Source organism: Penicillium expansum (assembly GCF_000769745.1).
Source record: "Penicillium expansum strain MD-8 chromosome Unknown contig46, whole genome shotgun sequence".
NCBI classification, from domain to species: Eukaryota; Fungi; Ascomycota; class Eurotiomycetes; order Eurotiales; family Aspergillaceae; genus Penicillium; species Penicillium expansum.
Window position 1 is genome coordinate 333,699 of NW_015971183.1, and position 18,887 is coordinate 352,585.

Consider the following 18,887-nt stretch of genomic DNA (forward strand, 5'->3'; position numbering starts at 1 on the left):
CGTTTTTGATACCTAGAGAGATCTATATTCATGATAGCTCTACCTAAAAATACTATAACATACTACATTTGACAGAAGATCCAGTTCCTGGTCTTACCCTCACTTCAATGTCAAGGGAACGGCAGACGAGTCTGGTACCATGATATTGACAGTGCCATCCTGGATTATGGCCATCTCCTTCCTTGGATCGACAATGACTGGCTTCCCTCGCTGCAGATCATGGTCATATGAAACGCGCGCGAAGGTGATCTCACCCAACGAATCACTCCCTGAAGCAGTGAGTCGCTCAACCTTAGCTTCAGCAAACCCCTTCGGCACTTGGAATCTGGAGCTTTTACTTGGACGAGGGCTGCTTGTATGATGAAAGGGTTGGAGGTTGAGAACAGCAAGCTTTCTCAGCTTGCCCCCTCTGTAGACTGCATAAGCAGACTCGGTATCACTGGGCAGGGGGATTTTCACGACTCGAGTGTCACTTGAGGAACCAATAGCAGAGGCAACCGTGATGTGACCATAATACGGTGCTCTGGTGGTTGGGGCCTGCTTGTTGCTTTGGACTAGCTGCCACGAGTCATAGCGGTAATCAAACCCTTGGTGGAAGTAAAGACACTAGATATTCTGTGTTACTCGTGTTAGCATGCTTAGCAGATATAGTAAATAGGAAACAGGACGGAAATACATACATTCTGTGCAGCCCATAGGGAGAAGTCGGCCACCCATACTGCAGTAATACATATGCGGGCTTGAAGTTGGTCTTTGAAAGCGGCGCCAGTATATATAACTAACTGGCTGATATTCTTCTACATTTCCAGATACTATCAAGGTTGATTACTAAAGATTTACTCAACGTGAAAGTCCCAAAAATCGACAGCTAATAAATATCTTTGTATAAATATTCACTTTTACGGGCTTGTAGTCAATCTTACTACATACATAAGGCTCTGTATCCGTGGTAACGACTTTACCGACGCCTCGCCCAAAACTCCACAGCCGACCGCGGGGTGTTTTGTCAGCCAGGTACCTTACCGCCCGCCAGCTGTGACGTGACCAGGGAAGCTTCGAGTCGAGCTTCTCTTCTCACTTGCATGTATCTTCTTTGTCTTCTTCTACCTATGTGCCTCTGAAATTGAAGACAATACTTTTCAGTCTTTCTCTTCAACATCGCTGCAGTTTTCTCAAGGCCAACATGGCCTCCATTCTTCTGCGATTCGAGAGTCGAAACGGCCAATTTCGACTCACGGTCAGCCCGGAGGAACTCTTCCCATCACTTCAAAAAAAGGTATTTCTCCGCCCTTGGTCAGAAGATGGTGACTGGAGGATGAGATCCAAAAGCTAATCTAGCAACCGGCATTAGATCCTAGAACACCTCCCGCCAAATGTCGAATCTTCGTCCATTGCCCTGTCAAACAAACCGATCGGCACAGGTGGTGAGGAGAGACTACTAGAGGGCCTACAAGGGGTGTCGCTTCAGCAGGTCGGCCTGAAGTAAGTTATGAATGTCATGTTGGCCTCTAAAGATTGAATTACTCACGCGCCGCTGACTTGAAGGCATGGGGATAAGCTCTTTATTGGGTACCAGGAACAGACACCACAGAACGGACACTCGAACGGCACCACATCTACCACTACAGAACACCGACTCAACGGAGCGCCGATCTCTAACCAACAGACAGTCCCGATCCGTCCACAGCCAAGTTCTTCCACATCAATCAAGAACCCGTGGGAGTTAGTGCAGCAATCACCGCTGGATAACCTGCTTGACAAGAAAGATGGAAAGATCAAGCGTGGAATGGACCACAAGATGTGCAGGCATGGTCCCCGAGGCATGTGTGACTACTGCATGCCACTCGAGCCTTACGATGCGAACAATATGACAGAGAAGAAAATAAAGCATCTTTCTTTTCACTCATATCTGCGGAAAATCAATGCCGCAACCAACAAGCCAGAAATGGGAACCTCGTTCATGCCTCCCCTCAACGAACCATATTATCGAGTGCGCAGCGACTGTCCATCGGGGCATTCCCCTTGGCCGGAGGGCATTTGCACCAAATGTCAACCAAGCGCAATCAGTCTACAACCCCAGGAATTCCGCATGGTAGACCATGTGGAGTTCTCATCCCCGGATTTAATCAACTCCCTCCTTGATTTCTGGCGAAAGTCAGGTGCTCAACGACTGGGCTTCTTGTATGGAACATATGAGGAGTACACCGAAGTACCATTAGGTGTCAAGGCTGTCGTAGAAGCAATTTACGAGCCCCCGCAAACGGGCGAAGTCGATGGTGTAACACTCCATGACTGGCACAACGAAAAGGAGGTGGACGAGGTAGCCCGTCTCTGCGGATTGCAGAAGGTTGGTGTCATATTTACTGACTTGATTGATGGCGGCCAAGGGGATGGCTCAGTGGTTTGCAAGCGGCACATCGACTCATACTTCTTGTCCTCGCTCGAAATTGCCTTCGCCGCACGACTCCAGGCACAAAATCCCAAGGCCACGAAATGGAGCCGGACAGGACAGTTCGGCTCGGATTTCGTAACGTGTGTTCTCAGCGGAGACGAAACAGGTGCGATTGCCATCAGCTCGTACCAAGCATCCGTGTCTGCAGTTGAGATGGTTCGAGGAGATATTGTCGAACCCTCAGCGGACCCGTCCGTGATGCTGGTGCAATCAGAGCATGACGAAGATCTTGGAAGCAGGACACGATACATCCCCGAAGTCTTCTACCGACGAATTAATGAGTACGGTGCAAGCGTACAGGAGAGCGCTGAGCCAAGTTTCCCAGTGGATTTCCTACTAGTCACCCTCACACACGGATTCCCAACAGAGTCATCCCCGTTATTCACCAACAGTCGCTTCCCTATCGAGAACCGTGAAGTCATCGGCGAGAGCCAAGAGCTTCGACACGTTGCCCAGAAACTCATGTCCCATGGTAATCCGGATAAAGCTATCCAAGGAGTTTCCGACTTCCACATCCTGTGCTTCTTGCATGGAGTCGGCACATTCAGCAAGGTCGGTGTTCTATTACGGATCTTTTACTCTAGTGTACGTGACGCTAACTCGCATTCTCGAACAGGATGAGGAATCGCTCCTCTGCCGCGTCGCCAGAACGAAGTCCCCCGCCGAGGGCATGCAGCTTGTGAATACCCCAGGATGGGCCACGTTGATGACAATCCTTCAAGAGAGTGGTGAGCGCCCCCCTAAGCGCCCCTGGCCCACACCGGCCGAGCCTTCTCGCTCGGATTCCCAAACCCGGAAACGTCGCAACCCCCCACCCTCCACCCTACCCCGGTCCATATCTCCCAGTCCCGAGAGTGACCAGCTTGCTAAGAGGTTTAAGGGAGCTAGTTTAGAGTGACGGGTTTCGTCTTTTTACCGTTCGGTTTTCATCGCACTCCCCCTAGATCCTCCGGTTCAGTTTTCCCCGCCGTGTTGCCCTAGAAGTTACGAGGAAGGCACCAGTGACTGTTTATCGCCTTTTCCCCGAGATATTGTGGATTCCCGGACCCGAGATGGAGATTTGATAGTGCGGGAATGGAAGTTACAACGCCCTTGGATTCGGTTCGTCAACTGGTTATAGCAGGTTAAAGTTCTGCCCGATATCACTGCATTTTCGACGAATATACCACTCGAAATCCAGTTTGCGTCTTTAAACGTCTTACAGCGCGAGTGTGCCGTAATTAGATAATTCACTGATGCTCTCATCTCGGAGCCTTGTTTAATCGAATCTGTTTTTCTCAGATGACATAGATATGAGGTAGAAGTTTCTTATTGTGTTGATTTGTCTAGATTGCTACAGGTGGATGTTACAAAGCAATGAGCCTATGGGCATATAAGATGTTGATGTAGCCCGTGGCGTCAGACGAGGAACTCCCATAGCCTAAGTCTACTACTCATCAACTTCGCGGGAATGTATTTCATTGTACACAATTATGAAAAATGCACTGCCCTCTCCACTATTGCACTACCCATGAACGCCCGAATATAGATATCAAATTCCCAGATAATACAAGTTACTGGCGATCAACCTTATAGCTCATGCGCCTTGACTTTTTTGGACAAGCTCCTTCAAGCGCCTTTCCAATACCTCCCGCCCTTGTCCGGTAGTCCATACTTCATGGGGTGCATCATCAGCAATATCCCAAGACAAAAGGTTGTTTGTAAGATGGGACAAATCCTCCTGTCGCGCTGCCCACTGTGAATTCTTTCGAACTTCTTGACCAGAGCTCACGACGACTACAGGAGCATGACCCATCTGGATATGGCGAGAAGACTGCATCTCAGCAGCAGTCATGGTAACGGCCACGAGGCTTTCCTGTAACTTTGCTTTGATGTATTTCCCAGACTGGTTAGCAGCACGTCCAATAACGCGGTCCTGACGAGAACGGCCGCGTAAGATGGCGCCTGCAAGTCGATCCAATCCCAGCGGAGAAATGATACCACGAAGCCAAAGCAAAAACCCACGACCGGGTCGCCCAATGTCTCCCAGGTATGTCTCGTGGAGGGGATCGATCATGAATATGCCGCGAACTTCGAGAAGATTGCGACTAGCAAACAGCCTTGAATAGAGACTTCCAACTCCTGCGGAAACAACTATCCATGGACCTGTCTCCCCTGCAAGAGCCAAGGCCTCTGATAGGACGTCCGCCGACATGCCCGCGGAATGCGGCGAGGGTGCGTTGTCGGACCATCCGAAGCCTGGTCGGTCCCAGTAACAGTATCTGTTGATACCGCCACGGCCGTATACATCGTCGATAAATGGTTGCAGTGTATGTTTGACTGGGGCACTTCCACCCTCCAGAAGAATTGTTGGTGCATTGCTGTCTGCAGTCTTGTTCCCAACACAAGCGAGGTGAACTTGATAGGTATCCCCATGCACCAAGTATCGCTCGCCTGGAGCTTCGAGCCCAGCATCGAAAGCACGCAAGATTAGAGTCGCCGTGAACAGAACAGCCGCAATCGCCATGACAGCCAGTAATATCGTTTCAGCGAGAATAGCAATCCACTCCAGCAGGGAGCGCCGGGTCTCTTCTCGGCCAGTAAGACGCTCTTCTTCCTCCCGCTTACCCCAAGCAACTGCTCGGTTTTGAATGGCTTGGTAAATGGAGATCAGAGCTACCCAAACGACAGAAGCAATTCCCACCCAGCCCTCTTCAAGGCGGATCCGCGGCACAGCGAGGATAATACACATATCCACTAAAAGCAGAACGGCAAGCGTAATGGCCGATATAGTCATAGGCTTGGATGGCACGGCAAAGAACAATAGTCCAAGGACGAGGTATCCTGTCGCCAAGGTGGTATATGAAAATGCAAGGAAACCCGACCCCCGTGGGTGGATCATTGGTGGACTGACGAATATGGAGACTAGCAGGAATGTCCACCATATGAAGCTCAGTGCCAATGCGATGACTGACACACCGCGCACCGCGCGCACACTCCATAGATTGTAGGGCGATACCTTGTTCTTGTGTTAGCTATAACTTGTCCCTGGTGTGTTGTTTAATATGGTTTTGGTTATTAGACTCACTGCAGGATCATCTGGGCTTAAGAACCCCTGATTCCTATCTGCAGGAAGCAGTCTTGATCGCTCAGTGGGTTCTTCAAATCTTTGCTCTGGCACATGTTGACCTTCCCCATTTTGGGTGTGGGGTGGCCCCGTAGATTTGTGGTCTTCCTTGCGACCCCAAAGTGACATGGTGAAGATTAGTGTCGATCTTCGATTTAGCAGGTTTCATATAAATTAATTAATTTGAGAGGGATGTATGTTTGAAGAAATGGACCAAGGCCCAACCTGGTATTATCCTGACTGATGGGTATGACATCATGCATTTCCTTTACAGGTTGTTCGCGGGTAACGCAGATCTATATCTTGGATATTCGGTCATTTACATTATTTTTTCTAGCTTTTCATGTATTCGTTTGCCACAGCGTACGAATGACATCAAAGCGTTCTCTTCAAAGTCATACGAGGAAAGAGAGCAAGAAAAAATGTAACTTCAGATGTGAGTAGAGATAGACATGAGTTCTTCTAACAGATACATGATTACCTTCAAGTATTTTGTTAAAGCATATATCAGACACTCACTAATTTCCATGCTAATACCTTTGAGTATTTGAGCAAGGGAGTCCAGAGAAACTAGCAATATGACTCCATTCAACCATATCTAACGTTGCCGGAGCCATCTCCAAACCAGTCATCCGCGGCCAAGGACTCATCCGGAGAAGCATAGTTGATGATTGTGCTTTTCGATGCTGTGTATGCATTGTAAGCCTCAACCCCGTTCTCGCTTCCGACCCCACTTGCAGACTTCGCACCTCCCCATGGACTGCTAGGGTCATTTCGATGATGGGTATTCACCCAAGTAATTCCTGCATCAATCTGCTCCGATACTCGGAAGGCCTGGGGAAGATCGAGTGTCCATACACCAGCTCCCAATCCAAACTCGCTGTCATTTGCCAATGCGATTGCTTCTTCCTCAGTATCGAAACCAGCAACGACAATAACAGGGCCGAACGCCTCCTCGCGCCAGATAGATGTATTCACAATACTGTTGTTTTCTTTGCTGGATACAAGTAGTGTTGGTTCGTAGAAGTATCCCTTCTCGAAGTTAAATCCGTCAAGCGGGCTTTGAGAAATCATCCGCTTTGCGCCAATGACAGAGACCGCGTTTCCTCCATCTAGAGCGCTGTTAACTAGACGCTCCACATTTCGCAATTGCTTCTCGGAGATAAGTGGCCCCATGGTTGATTCCGGGTTGCTTGGAGCCCCAATTCGGCGTGTGATGCTCTCGATCTTGACCTTGAGCTTGGTCAATAGCTCGTCCATGATGGAGTTTTGTGCTATAATACGGGTGCTGGCCACACATGTCTGTCCACTGGCGATGAAGCTTCCAAAGACGATTCCGTTGATTGCTGTATCGATGTTGGCCTTCTCAAATACGACCAAGGGCGCCTTTCCACCCAACTCCGCAGTATATTTTGCCAGATTTCCACCAACAATTTTCCCAATTGCCCTGCCGGCCTCGGTACCACCAGTCACATCCACCTTTTTCACCAAGGGATGCTCAACCAGTGCTTTGCCGGTGATGGCTCCATAACCAGGTAAGACGCTCAACACACCATCTGGAATTCCCGCCTCGCGAAGGATTTTACCCAATAAAAGGGTTGTCAATGGAGTCAACTCGCTAGGCTTGATTATGACACTGTTTCCAGCGGCAAGCGCCGGGGCAAGCTTCTTCACCGCAATCAACAACGGGTGATTAAATGGGGTGATCTGAACGACCACTCCGAGAGGCACTCGGTCGACAAAATTGTGCAGTTTACCCATCGTTGGCAGAACAGACCGCTCCTCGACCCTTAGCAGGGAGGCATAGTATTTGAACCATCTTGTCAAAGATGGTACCTGGGCCTTCATTTCCCGAATCACACGACCCGTCTGCTTTGATTCTGTTGAGATGAGTTGCGGGAGGGCATCGGAAAGAAGCACTGCGCATCTGTCTAGTACATCGGCACGATGGTGACGACTCGCACGCGACCATACGCCGGACTTGTATGCTGCGTGGGCAGCGGAGATGGCGGTCTCGACATCTTCTGCCGAGGCTGCATGACATCTACCAAGGGTTAGGCTGGGATCAAAAGCTTCCGGAGGTAGGCGAGTCAGCTTACTGCGCAAAGATCTCTCCGGTTGCTGGGTCTTCAATCGGAATGCTATATAATTGTCAGCGCTGGTTCAAGTGTGTGTCAGGATAGCCGTTACCCACAGATCTGCATTCCCATCTTGCTCTTTGCCAGCCAACCACAAGCGATATTCCATTTTGAGAATAGAAAATATTCAGGTACATAAAACGCCCCCACGGAATCAGGGGGAATGATGCTTTATAAATTGCGCTTATCTGGCTTATCTCCAGCCCTGGAGGAGGGGGAAATGCCCAGGTGAGGGGTCAAGCTTGGGGTAACATTCGACCTTCCGACTTTCCGTTTATAAAGGGTTTCCCTTATAGTCCTTATAGTCCTTATAGTCATGTTCTGTCAATCAATGGATCGAATTGATCAACGATCATAAGACTAATTTGTCGAGGAGGGGGCCATGTCGATCCCTTCTCCATCAAATTGAAATGTCGCGACCTGCACTATTTTCATCCTCAAACTCCCCGCCATGTATACTGATCATACACCGGTAAATAAGACTGTCAAGAAACTCTCCCAGCCTGTCGGAATTAGACCAGAACATATTGCCGAGGAAGAAACTCTCCTCTACCTAAAACCTAAATACGACCACCGTTCGCCCAATGAATATACCATCAAGAGATATTGGGACGACTCAACGATTTTCACTGTCACTGGCCACAAATATGGTGACAGCCCAGCTCGCGAGTTTCGCGATTCGTCAGGACTCCCGATGTTCCATTCTCGTGCAGCGGTCCTGGCATGGAAAAGACCATTACGGGTACGACTACCCGGCAATGAAGACGAAGAGCTTGTGGATTTCAGGGTCGACATGAACAAAGTCTACAGACTCACATTTCGCAACTCGATGGAGCCAGACTCGAAAAGTGAGAGCGATAAATCGGCAACGGTTGAAGTCCGAGAAACAAGCACTTATGCGTGGCAAGGGTTCTCGGCTAGTGTTGGGGGCCAGAAAGTGGTTGATGTTCGTGAGAGCATGACGATGAACAAAACACTACCCAAATGTACCTCTCAAGGTGACGTGTCCTTGATGCCTCGACAAGTGCTTGAGATTCTTGTGGCTGAGGGGTTTGACTTGTCGCTAGTGAGTGTATCTTGCTTTTCTTCATAAACACACACTAACGGTTTTGTTTAGGCTGCGCTCATTGCCGTGTACATGGCAGATACGAGGTTCAGTACTGCACCTCCTTCCCGATACTAAGTTGATACAAGGAATTTTGCATATTACAATTGAATGAGTCTCATTCCACGCCATTTGATGCAATCCGGGGGATACTTCTTATGGCTGTGTTTTTTGTATGCCTCTTTGTCTGTCACCTCTCAAAGGGCTATATAGATATTCCCCTTTACCCACTTGTATCTGGCTACTATTCTTCTCCCATGGTTTCAAGGGTATTTCCCTTCCACCTAGGATCTCAGCTTGGAATGAGAAAAAGGCTATATATTCAAAGCCCCCACCGCCTGTTTCTGGTATTCTATTTAGAACCATATCCCAATAGTTCAAATACATCACTAAGTGTCCTATCTTTTTGTTATTGTTTTATGGCCTGCAGAACACCTCGGCAGATAATAATTTCGCTCTGGTCAGCGGTATCATCCCAGTTCCTTAGAAGTATCAAATTCACTTATCTTAGTATATAAAGACAAAACAATGACTATACTTGGATATTTTTCCAATGTTGTCTCCAAAGCAAACGTTTGCAACCTTGGAAGTATATATCACATGTCGTTCGTTATGGTTGGGATGTCTGTTTCATCTGATTTATGAACTGCGATGGCTGTATCTCTCACTTTGCTATTTGTTTACTTTACCACCTCAGTGACTTCATCATCTCTCACTATCCTCTGTTTTAACCTCATCGTCACCTACTGTCCGTATCATTACCATCAACCCGAGAAACAGAATCGCAAATCACGATGAACGATTCAAATCCCACCCAAACCGAGCATGATGAGCTCCTTGATCGGCTCCTGGACAAAATCCACACAGAGGAGCAACTGTGTAAGCAACACTATACAACTATGTCCACTTGCATTTCTAGTGGCTCACGTCGTCCCGCAGGAGGGGTTATCCAATGCAATGAGTTTGCCAAGAGTCCAATGCCCAAGGAAAATACAGCCAGACGAAAGGTTCTCGCCCTGGATTGCGAGATGGTCGGGGTTGAAGATGGTCGCAAAGAGCTAGCGTTTCTGGTAGTCCTGGACGTCCTCACCGGAGAGGTTCTGATCAACAATTTCGTGAACCCCATCAATGTCGTTCGAAACTGGCACACTCGGTGGAGTGGCATCACTTGTTCTGATATGAAAGCTGCAGTGAGGGAGAACATCGCCCTTCGAGGGTGGAGAGCAGCGCGTGCCTCGCTATTTGAATATATGGATCACGACACCATACTTGTCGGACACGCACTGCAAAACGACCTCAACGCCTTGGGCGTACTACATTCTACGGTAATTGACACCGCAATTCTCACCGCTGATGCGGTGTATGGACCGCTTGCTAGACCCTTTCGGAGGACTTGGAGTCTGAAAGCCTTGGCCAAAGACTTTCTTGGCCACGAGATCCAAGCAGGTAAGAATGGACACAGTGCGCTGGAGGACACTCTAGCCACTCGAGATGTGTTAGTCTTTTGCACAAAGAACCCCCTAGAGTTTGAAACTTGGGCTGACAAGGCCCGAAGTGAGGAGCCGCCGGTCAAGCCCGAGGAACCGGAGGAGGAATGTGATGAAAGTTGGTTCAACTGAGAGCAAGTTAGTGATGAGAAAGTCCTCTTCTTACTTTTCTGTTTTCTTCGTGGGCCGATTCAAGCCTGTCTGTTTTATTAAATGCAACGTGTTGAATTGCTCAATCTCGTGTCTGGATGTTTTCAACAGAATTAACTAACGAGTGAGCTGAATGTCCTAGAAATCTCACAACTCCGAATCACGCATACCACACATAGCGGATACTGTTTTGTGATCCCTTCAAAGGCCTATATGTTGAACATGGAGCCTTAAAATGTTAGCTGAAGATATGCTGAATCGGAGCATTCAAGATAGGGAAGGGCCACGGCACCCTATAAGATATAATAGCAACACAGAGCATAATAATCTATTGCGCCAAAAACCCAGTCCTCCTTTGTGATGCCAAATTTATACAAAACTGATCTCACTCCACACATTTTTATGCAATGTGGGGAATATAATGTTGTGAAACACATAGGCGTCTTTGTTAGATCTGGCTCTTTGTCACCTCTCGAAGGTCTGCCTATACGAACAGCCCCTCTATAAACTTTTCTACCCACCTATATCTGTATGTTATTCTTCTCTCGCGGTTCTAGGGGTTTTATCTCTCACATTCACCTAGGATGTCAGCTTGAAATGAGAAAAAAGCTACGTATTTGTAGCTACCACGGCATTTTTCTATATTCTATCTAGAGCTACCTGCCCCCATAGTTTACAGACACCACTGAGTGTCCTGTTTTCTATTTTATAGCCTGCAATCCGCGTAGGCAGAAATGATTGCGCTTTTGTCGCCCGCTATTAAAGTACTCACAGTTCCTTATAGTACCGTTATTTGCTACAAATCACTCATCTCGGTATATAGAAAGGCAAAATACTAATTTTGAGTTATTGTTCCAGGTCATTTGCCTATGGATGTAAATAGGCGATAGCAAAGGTTTGGAACCTTAGAAGGTTATATCACATGTCGTTTGTCACCGCCGAGATATGTTTTTTTATCCGATTTATAGACCGTGATAACCGTATAATTGTTTGTTTGATTTGAATTTCTCACTTTGTTTCTTATATATCTACTTTACTCCCTCTAAGACTTCTTCCTTTCTACACTCACCATCGAATCTCAACTTCATCTTCTGCTTCACATTTCATCACAGCAACGCGTTTACCTTCTACAACAAATCCAAGCTAAGCCTACGATGACGAGTAACACAACCCTCATTCTCTCCCTCGAGGATAACACCAAAGCAACAATGATGGGTGATGCGAAGCCCATTCTCATTCACCTCTGAAGAAAGGGGGTTGCTCTTCAGCCATTTCCAGGGCTGGGTTCACCCAGATGGCCAGTTGGAGAAACACCATTTTACGACGGTGAATAGTTGCCATCTTGCCCCTTCTCATTGTCCCATGGGGGGCGTAATCAGATGTGATGAGTTTGCGGCGACTCCTCCACCAAAGCCCAGCCTAGCTACCCGACAAATCATTGCAATTGACTGTGAGATGGTCGGGGTTGGAGGTAACCGTCATGAGTTTGTTTTCTTGGCAGTTATCGACGTCCTCACTGGAGAAGTCCTTATCAACAAGTTCGTCAAACCTACGAATATCGTTCAAGTGGGAATTCTAGTCTGACCTTTACCTCGCAATTCTCGAGTTCCGGGTCACCCTCAAAATGCTTCATCAACAGCCAGCGTAGCTCAATGGTAGAGCGTCAGGCTTTTATTCCTCGTCAGAAATGTCGAAGATGGTATGGAACCTGAATGTTGCGGGTTCGACCCCCGCCGTTGGCTTTGCTTTTTTTTCCCTTTTTTAATACACAAGTGCATAAACGGGGCTGGCGGGTAAATGTCGATGGTAATTTCCATGTCAAATGCTCATATGGAAGAGCCGTTCTGCACATCCTAAGCGGGGGGAGGGTGGGATATCTAGACTACCATTACGGAGTAGAGAAACGTGAGACAAATGCCGCCGGCTATTCTTGTCCCTAAATATAGAAAGGTTAATTAAGTATTAAGTATTTTATAGTAGACATATTATAGAGTATAATTAAAGATTAGCTTAGGCTTAGTAGAGCCACATAGATATAATTATAGAGGGGGGTATAAATGATGTTAGAATTTCAGGTCTCTTTTAAGGTTCCCAACTTATTTTCGTCTTAACTTGTTAAACTCCGAAGCCCTACATATATGCGCGTTACATTCCATCACTCCAACAAACAGCCAGCGTAGCTCAATGGTAGAGCGTCAGGCTTTTAGTCCTCGTCAGAAATGTCGAAATGGTATGGAACCTGAATGTTGCGGGTTCGACCCCCGCCGTTGGCTTCTCATCTCATACCCGAGAAGCCCCAATTTTTTTGCTAATGAACAAGTCCCTCCTACGTCAATTCACAAAGAACAATTAGCCACACAATTTATATGTTTACTTTATCCTTAAAATATGTCTGAAAACACTTCGGAGAGTTACATAAAACACTTATAATATCATTCTAGGGTAAATAGATCGGACCCGGGAATTATCGTCTGTCGTTAAGGAAAAAGGTCGTATAAGGACGACTATTCTTACGTTCGCAAAATATATATGTATATATATGTATTGTATGTAGGTAACCAGCGACCTGTGATATTTTAATATATGGGGATACATATGTACTCAGAGAGTCAAAGGAAAGAAAGCATATCAAAATTACACTGTACTTCGTTGCACCTATATTGTATGATTGTAAATAGTGTATGTAATATGAATCGCGTGTATGTACCATCTTCCAGTTTTTCTCTTATGTATGGTCTGCTCTGCTATCACGGACACACTAGACTAATTCTGTAGTACTATCTATGCTGCACTACATAGTTAAACTAAGTGGTACCTAGGTATACAACATAGGTGTAGTGCTATATTTATATTTATTGCCCGAAAGATCAACGACGGGTTTTATAGAACCACCATGTATTTATGGTTATGAAAATATTTATTATATTATAATGGATAAAATCCTGTTTTTCATTATCATTTTGTCGTTATGAAGTCCGTTGTCCCTGTAGCAAGTTGAGACGAGACGATTGCGTGTATATATTTCTTTCACCAGTAAGTTATAGGCCAAGCCACCAAGATGACTAGCTATGTACACAGGAACCATAATTAAAGTCGATATATGATTAGCAATGCTAAGATTCCACATAAAGGGCACTGACAAGTTCTACAGCTTTGGCAGGACCCCTCAGTCAGGGCTAGAAGGTCAGCGATGATATTAGTCAGCAGTAGACTGACGACACAGCAGTCACCCCATGTGAATGAACTCGATTATGTTTCTACCAAAAGCCATTTCGCTTTGAGAAATTAATAGCAGCGCGTGGAAGAGAACACGCGTTTGACAGCCCTCCTGCATGCACCCCTCCTTTTGATCGACATAGCCGTGGTATCCACTTGAGATGAGTGACCTTCAGAAATCATTTGCCAAGTCAAAACTGGCCAAATTTCCACTAGAAGCACCAATGCCTGAGTCAATGAGCCAGTCAGAGGATACATGGGAGGATGGCTCTTCGGCTTCTTCGCTGTCGTCGACCGGAACGATGGTCCCGTCACCTACGCGACAGCTATTCGCCCGAACGGGTCGACGGTTCGTTTACTTCTCCAATTTCCATGGGTTCAAATTGGGATCAATTGGCTATTTGAATCAACCGACTTCCTAAGATAAGGCTAACTTGCGACCATAGACAATCATCTCAAACCTCTTTGACATGGACAGACTTCTTTGACCAGGAGCTCTTCCTCCCAGAGGATGTGGATAATCTGCATATTGTACACCATGTCTATCTAACACCACCAACTGAATCAGGCCCGCTTTTTGTCATGCACCATGGGGCTGGATCATCTGGACTTTCCTTCGCCACGTGCGCAGAAGAGATTCGGAAGATCCTCCCAAAGGCGGGCATTTTGTCACTGGATGCTCGAAGCCATGGCCGTACTGTCGTGACTCCACTAGACAGTAAGACGGCTGACGGAGCTCCTTCTACAGCAGCAGCTGCCCAGGCTGAATCCTCGGGGCAGGTTGAGCTTGACCTTAGTCTCGAGACTCTGAGCCGGGATCTAGTCCATGTTATCTACCAGACACAAACGAGGATGGGCTGGGAGAAGCTCCCTGATATCATTCTGGTCGGACATAGTCTAGGCGGTGCGGTGATCACAGATGTCGCGAAAAAAGGAGAGCTGGGCCCGAAGCTGTTGGCGTACGCGGTGTTTGACGTAGTTGAAGGTACGCTCGCCTTCTTGGTTTATGTCTTATCGGATACTGACATCGCTCGTTGACAGGGTCTGCGATGGATGCTCTCCAGAGCATGGAGAAATATCTTTCGACTCGTCCGACCCGGTTCCCATCTTTGCTATCTGGAATTGAATGGCAGTATGTCTCCATCTCGACTGTCCTTTTTTTTGTCGTCGCTAAAAAATACCACAAGTACTCGTTCCCGCACAATCCGGAACACCACCTCCGCTCGTGCCTCTGTTCCGTCCCTATTATATGAAGAAAGCGATCCCAGCGACCCATCCCGTCCTTGGGTGTGGCGCACCAACCTCTCAGCAACGAAACCTTTCTGGGAAAACTGGTTTGTTGGCTTGAGTAGGAAGTTCCTCGATGCGCGAGGTGGCAAGCTACTACTACTTGCTGGGACCGATAGATTAGATAAAGAGTTGATGATCGGGCAGATGCAAGGTATGCGTTTCGAAACACCCCCTGTCATCCATCTATTATAATTCGACGTCATGCTCACTTCAGTATCACAGGCAAATACCAACTCCAGGTCTTCCCTGAAGCAGGTCACTTCGTCCATGAGGACCAGCCTGCGAAGACTGCGCAGATTCTGGCAGACTTTTACCGACGAAACGACCGGAGCGCATTGGTGCTTCCGCCCAAGGTGGCGGATATGCAGGCATCAGCGGCGATGAAGAAGGGAACAGGTGCCCCTGATAGCTCGACGGGGCACTCGAGATAGTATCTTAGGATTTGTCTCAGGGCGTGGAATGATATGATATCCAATAAAAGGCCATTCATAGATGTCAAAACATGCTTCTCGAGCAAATGCGTGATCTACTCGCCTCTTTCTCTAATTCGATTACGGCTACAATTGATGGGATTTAGCTACTTCCAAGTACGGAAATAACATGATATGAGCAGAAATCGTTTCAATTTCGAACGGGTTGAGAAGCTCCTTGGGCCCAGGTCAACCCGGCCGCACAGGGCAACCAGGAGTCCAGCCCTCAGTCCGAAGCTTCATACCACCACGCTGCGATAAACATTAGAGCAAAGAAAGAAGAAAAACAAAAAAAAAGCTGCCGGGCACGGTAAAAGGTTCGTGCCTCTTCATCGATAAACACCGCGAATCAAGTTTTCGAGATTCCGAACGCCACCGGGATTCCAAACGGAATCATCATGCGTGGATCGTGAAAGGGGATGTGATAATACAAGGAGGAGTAAGGGTATTCTGAGAGAGAAAAAAGCGGGCATGACGCCGAGAAAAATGGACCTAGATGCCATTTCAAGGCAAATAGGCACCACCAGCAACTACCAAGTTCATATTGGTGAACTTAACCTTGTAGACAGGAGACTTTTTAGTCGGGAAAGCACTAATTTGGTCGGCCGTGACAACGACATCCTTTCCCTTCTTTTTCTTGGTCTGGCTTGTCGAGGGGTTTGCGGCTGCATCCAGTCTGGTGCCAGTGCCTGTTTCACCGATGATACGGCCACCCTGAGTGGTTTCCTGAGAGCCAGCAACATCCCAAACTCGCACGGTACCATCGGCTCCACCGGAGACCAGCACGGTGGACTCCACGCTCCAGCTGACAGACCAGATTCCACCCTTGCCGTGGCCACGCATGCGCTTCAGCAGTCTGCCAGGAGCCAGGTCCCACAAGATGATGCAGCCCTGGTCATCAGCGGATGCTAGAAGCTTTCCATCGCGACTGCACTCCATAGCGGTGATGCTGCCAGTGTGGCCAGTGAACATGCGGACAGCATTACCAGTCGAAACAGCCCACATGCGGACAGTGTGATCAGAGCTGGCGGTGAAAATGTATGCTGAGTTGGGATGGAAGCAGACGACATCAACATCATGGTCATGGCCAACGAAAATACGCTGTTGGCGGATTTGGTCACTAACCCACAAACGGGCGGTCCGGTCAGATCCACCGGAGACAAAGTAGTGACTAAAGGGTCCCCAGCTTAGGTCCCAGACAGGGCGGTCGTGGCCCTTGTATACGACCATACATTGCCAGCTGTCAAGAGACCAAAGGCGAATTGTCTTGTCCATGGATGATGAAAGCAACCAGCGTGCGTTGGTGGCAACCTTGTCATCCCCCGAAAGGCCCTCGCGGGCAGACGCGCACGGCTGGAAAGCAACAGCAGTGACGGGACCGGCATGGCCGATAAGGCGGCGCGAACTGGCAGGTGGCGAGTTATCAAGGTCAGGGTCGGCAGCTTGAATGTTCGTGCCATCAAGGCTCCAAATTCGGATATATGACTGCTGGAATCCGACGGCAACAACCTGGCTGTCATCTGAAAAGTCCATGCAAGTGACTCTGTGTATTTGTTAGCAAAGATCTGTGTTGAAAAGATAGTTTAGATGAACATACCCATCGTAAGTGTTGTGGAATGTGAACATGCACACACTGAGCCCAGGACCGACACCACCTGTGCGAGCCTTGATCTCGAACCGGTCGCGATGTTCCATAACTTTCTTCACCTCAATCTGGACGTCACGAGCAGTGGATTGGGGGAAAGGAAGATCTGCACGATTAGGTGCTTCGTCATCATCTTCATTTTTAATCATTTGTTCAAACTCCTGAATGAGCGTGTTACGCCCAGCGGCAGGAGGCTGTTTGGCATCTTCCTCGGCCAGTTCAGCCCGCACGTCCTCCTCCAGAAGCTGTTCCATAGGGAGTCTTCCGAGTTTCAAGCGGGGAAGTGTACCGGCCATGGCCGGGTTGTCACCGGTATAAGCCGATCCAGGGTGATGTCCCGGAATGCCTTCATCCTCAGCAGGGAAGGTTTGGTCCGCACTAATCTGGTTCAACATGGCAGCGAAACTGAATCGGTCATCTGCTGCTCGGTCCAAAGTTTTCACCGAGCAAAAGCTGCTGAGAATTGCGTTCATAACAGAGCCTCCCTCTTTATCCTTGCTCTCCAGGAATTGGAGAAGATTGGTGTAAGCGGGGTTGCTCAACACAACGCGGTATTTGTTGTTTCGGTACAGCTTAGCAACGGAGTTGTCCTGCAGATGCTCCGGTAGGCTGATAGGCTCGAAATGGCGGACATCGTCGGTATGCTCGGGAAGGAACATGTTCTTGTTGGTTTCAAAGAATGACTTTGCATCCTGAGGATAGAAGGAAGTGACCATATTGAAAAAGGAATAGACAAACAATGGCCATAGAACACGCCGAAGTTCAGGCTGTAAGATAATTAGCATCTAGTTATCAAGTGGCTCCTTGTTTGTCGCACCTTGTACAGATCAAGGTTTTCCTCAACCCAATTCTTCAGTAAATCTTATAATGTATTAGTTGGTATGTTGAGTCATTTGGGTGGAATACCCAGCTCACCAAAGCCCTGTCGAGTCTTAGGACGGGAATCCTCCCCAAGCTGAGGGAGCGGACGCCCATCAATCTCCTGGTTGGCAGACTCCATACGTAACATTGCCTCTGTACGGCTGTAGCCCTTCTTGGCCAAATAATCAATAACCTAGAAACGATCAAAAGTCAGCGTACAATTTAAACCGAGCTTATTTCAGCAAAAAACAACAACAAAAAAAAAACAAGGCAAGTAGGGTGTGATGGGAGGGGCCTGAGTGAGCAAACAGACAGCCTGTTCACGTGCGCGGGTCTCCTCAACGGTGAGGGGTTGCAAAGACTTTGCGATGGGTGGACGCTGCACAGATTGTGCCGGGGTCACATCAGCGGTAGTCACATCGGCCGCCACCGGCTTATGTCTTTTCTTGATCTTCTGGGTCGGCGAGGTCGGGTGTGGGCGCCGGCGTGGTTGCCGGCGAGAAGGCTGCCAGTCCTCGTCCCGAGTTGGCATAGCCACGGCGGTTCTGGTGGTGTTTTGCGAAAGCGGTGTATTTTATGTGGAGATGAAAGAAAGGTATGGGTTGATAGGTTGATAAAGATGAATAAAGCGAATGAATGATAATTGTGGAAGTGTGAAGAGTGGTTGTTGGGTGAGAGCCGTGTAAATAAAACGGTGGATGACTCTGAGTTGTGATGCCTCGGATCCTCAGTCACTCATGAGGTATAATGCGCGATAACAGCTACCTCTCAATGCTTTTCGAGGTCTGTAAAATGAGCCTTATTGTCGGCGTTGTAGAGAATCCCGTGCGGTCCTCCGTCATGGACTTCCGTCACCATCCAGAGGCAGCAATGATCGATGGACGAGGAGTCCCTGACTTTGTTGCATCAAAGAAATTACCAAAGTTGTGGTGCGCTGCCTTGGGGTTTCAATCATGACGATCAGCAT

At 48.0% G+C, this 18,887-nt stretch overlaps 8 protein-coding genes across 8 annotated transcripts; 4 read left to right on the plus strand and 4 right to left on the minus strand.

Annotated features, from left to right (window-relative positions):
* Positions 1-99: 99 nt before the first annotated feature.
* PEX2_016820 (glycosyl hydrolase family 79 C-terminal domain-containing protein) lies at positions 100-732 on the minus strand (the record flags this gene model as incomplete). Its single annotated transcript, XM_016738957.1, has 2 exons — positions 100-554; positions 681-732. 2 exons carry the CDS (start codon positions 730-732, stop codon positions 100-102), a joined length of 507 nt encoding a protein of 168 aa, XP_016602474.1.
* Positions 733-1,183: 451 nt separating this feature from the next.
* On the plus strand, positions 1,184-3,350 carry npl4 (nuclear protein localization protein 4; the record flags this gene model as incomplete). Its single annotated transcript, XM_016738958.1, has 4 exons — positions 1,184-1,276; positions 1,352-1,482; positions 1,546-3,004; positions 3,069-3,350. The coding sequence occupies 4 exons, from the start codon at positions 1,184-1,186 to the stop codon at positions 3,348-3,350; spliced, it is 1,965 nt and encodes a 654-aa protein (XP_016602475.1).
* A 678-nt stretch (positions 3,351-4,028) lies between these two features.
* On the minus strand, positions 4,029-5,687 carry PEX2_016840 (DUF2417 domain-containing alpha/beta hydrolase; the record flags this gene model as incomplete). The annotated part of the gene is made up of 2 exons (XM_016738959.1): positions 4,029-5,450; positions 5,520-5,687. The coding sequence occupies 2 exons, from the start codon at positions 5,685-5,687 to the stop codon at positions 4,029-4,031; spliced, it is 1,590 nt and encodes a 529-aa protein (XP_016602476.1).
* Positions 5,688-6,146: 459 nt separating this feature from the next.
* Positions 6,147-7,805, minus strand: PEX2_016850 (Aldehyde dehydrogenase, C-terminal; the record flags this gene model as incomplete). The annotated part of the gene is made up of 3 exons (XM_016738960.1): positions 6,147-7,602; positions 7,658-7,699; positions 7,753-7,805. 3 exons carry the CDS (start codon positions 7,803-7,805, stop codon positions 6,147-6,149), a joined length of 1,551 nt encoding a protein of 516 aa, XP_016602477.1.
* Positions 7,806-8,147: 342 nt separating this feature from the next.
* On the plus strand, positions 8,148-8,879 carry PEX2_016860 (uncharacterized protein; the record flags this gene model as incomplete). Its single annotated transcript, XM_016738961.1, has 2 exons — positions 8,148-8,762; positions 8,814-8,879. The coding sequence occupies 2 exons, from the start codon at positions 8,148-8,150 to the stop codon at positions 8,877-8,879; spliced, it is 681 nt and encodes a 226-aa protein (XP_016602478.1).
* A 716-nt stretch (positions 8,880-9,595) lies between these two features.
* Positions 9,596-10,420, plus strand: PEX2_016870 (3'-5' exonuclease; the record flags this gene model as incomplete). The annotated part of the gene is made up of 2 exons (XM_016738962.1): positions 9,596-9,678; positions 9,742-10,420. The coding sequence occupies 2 exons, from the start codon at positions 9,596-9,598 to the stop codon at positions 10,418-10,420; spliced, it is 762 nt and encodes a 253-aa protein (XP_016602479.1).
* A 3,458-nt stretch (positions 10,421-13,878) lies between these two features.
* ppe1 (putative ribosomal protein/carboxylic ester hydrolase (Ppe1)) lies at positions 13,879-15,375 on the plus strand (the record flags this gene model as incomplete). Its single annotated transcript, XM_016738963.1, has 5 exons — positions 13,879-14,003; positions 14,101-14,639; positions 14,696-14,786; positions 14,842-15,095; positions 15,167-15,375. The coding sequence occupies 5 exons, from the start codon at positions 13,879-13,881 to the stop codon at positions 15,373-15,375; spliced, it is 1,218 nt and encodes a 405-aa protein (XP_016602480.1).
* A 543-nt stretch (positions 15,376-15,918) lies between these two features.
* On the minus strand, positions 15,919-18,452 carry PEX2_016890 (putative transcription initiation factor TFIID subunit; the record flags this gene model as incomplete). The annotated part of the gene is made up of 5 exons (XM_016738964.1): positions 15,919-16,957; positions 17,012-17,826; positions 17,877-17,920; positions 17,975-18,113; positions 18,234-18,452. The coding sequence occupies 5 exons, from the start codon at positions 18,450-18,452 to the stop codon at positions 15,919-15,921; spliced, it is 2,256 nt and encodes a 751-aa protein (XP_016602481.1).
* Positions 18,453-18,887: the final 435 nt, after the last annotated feature.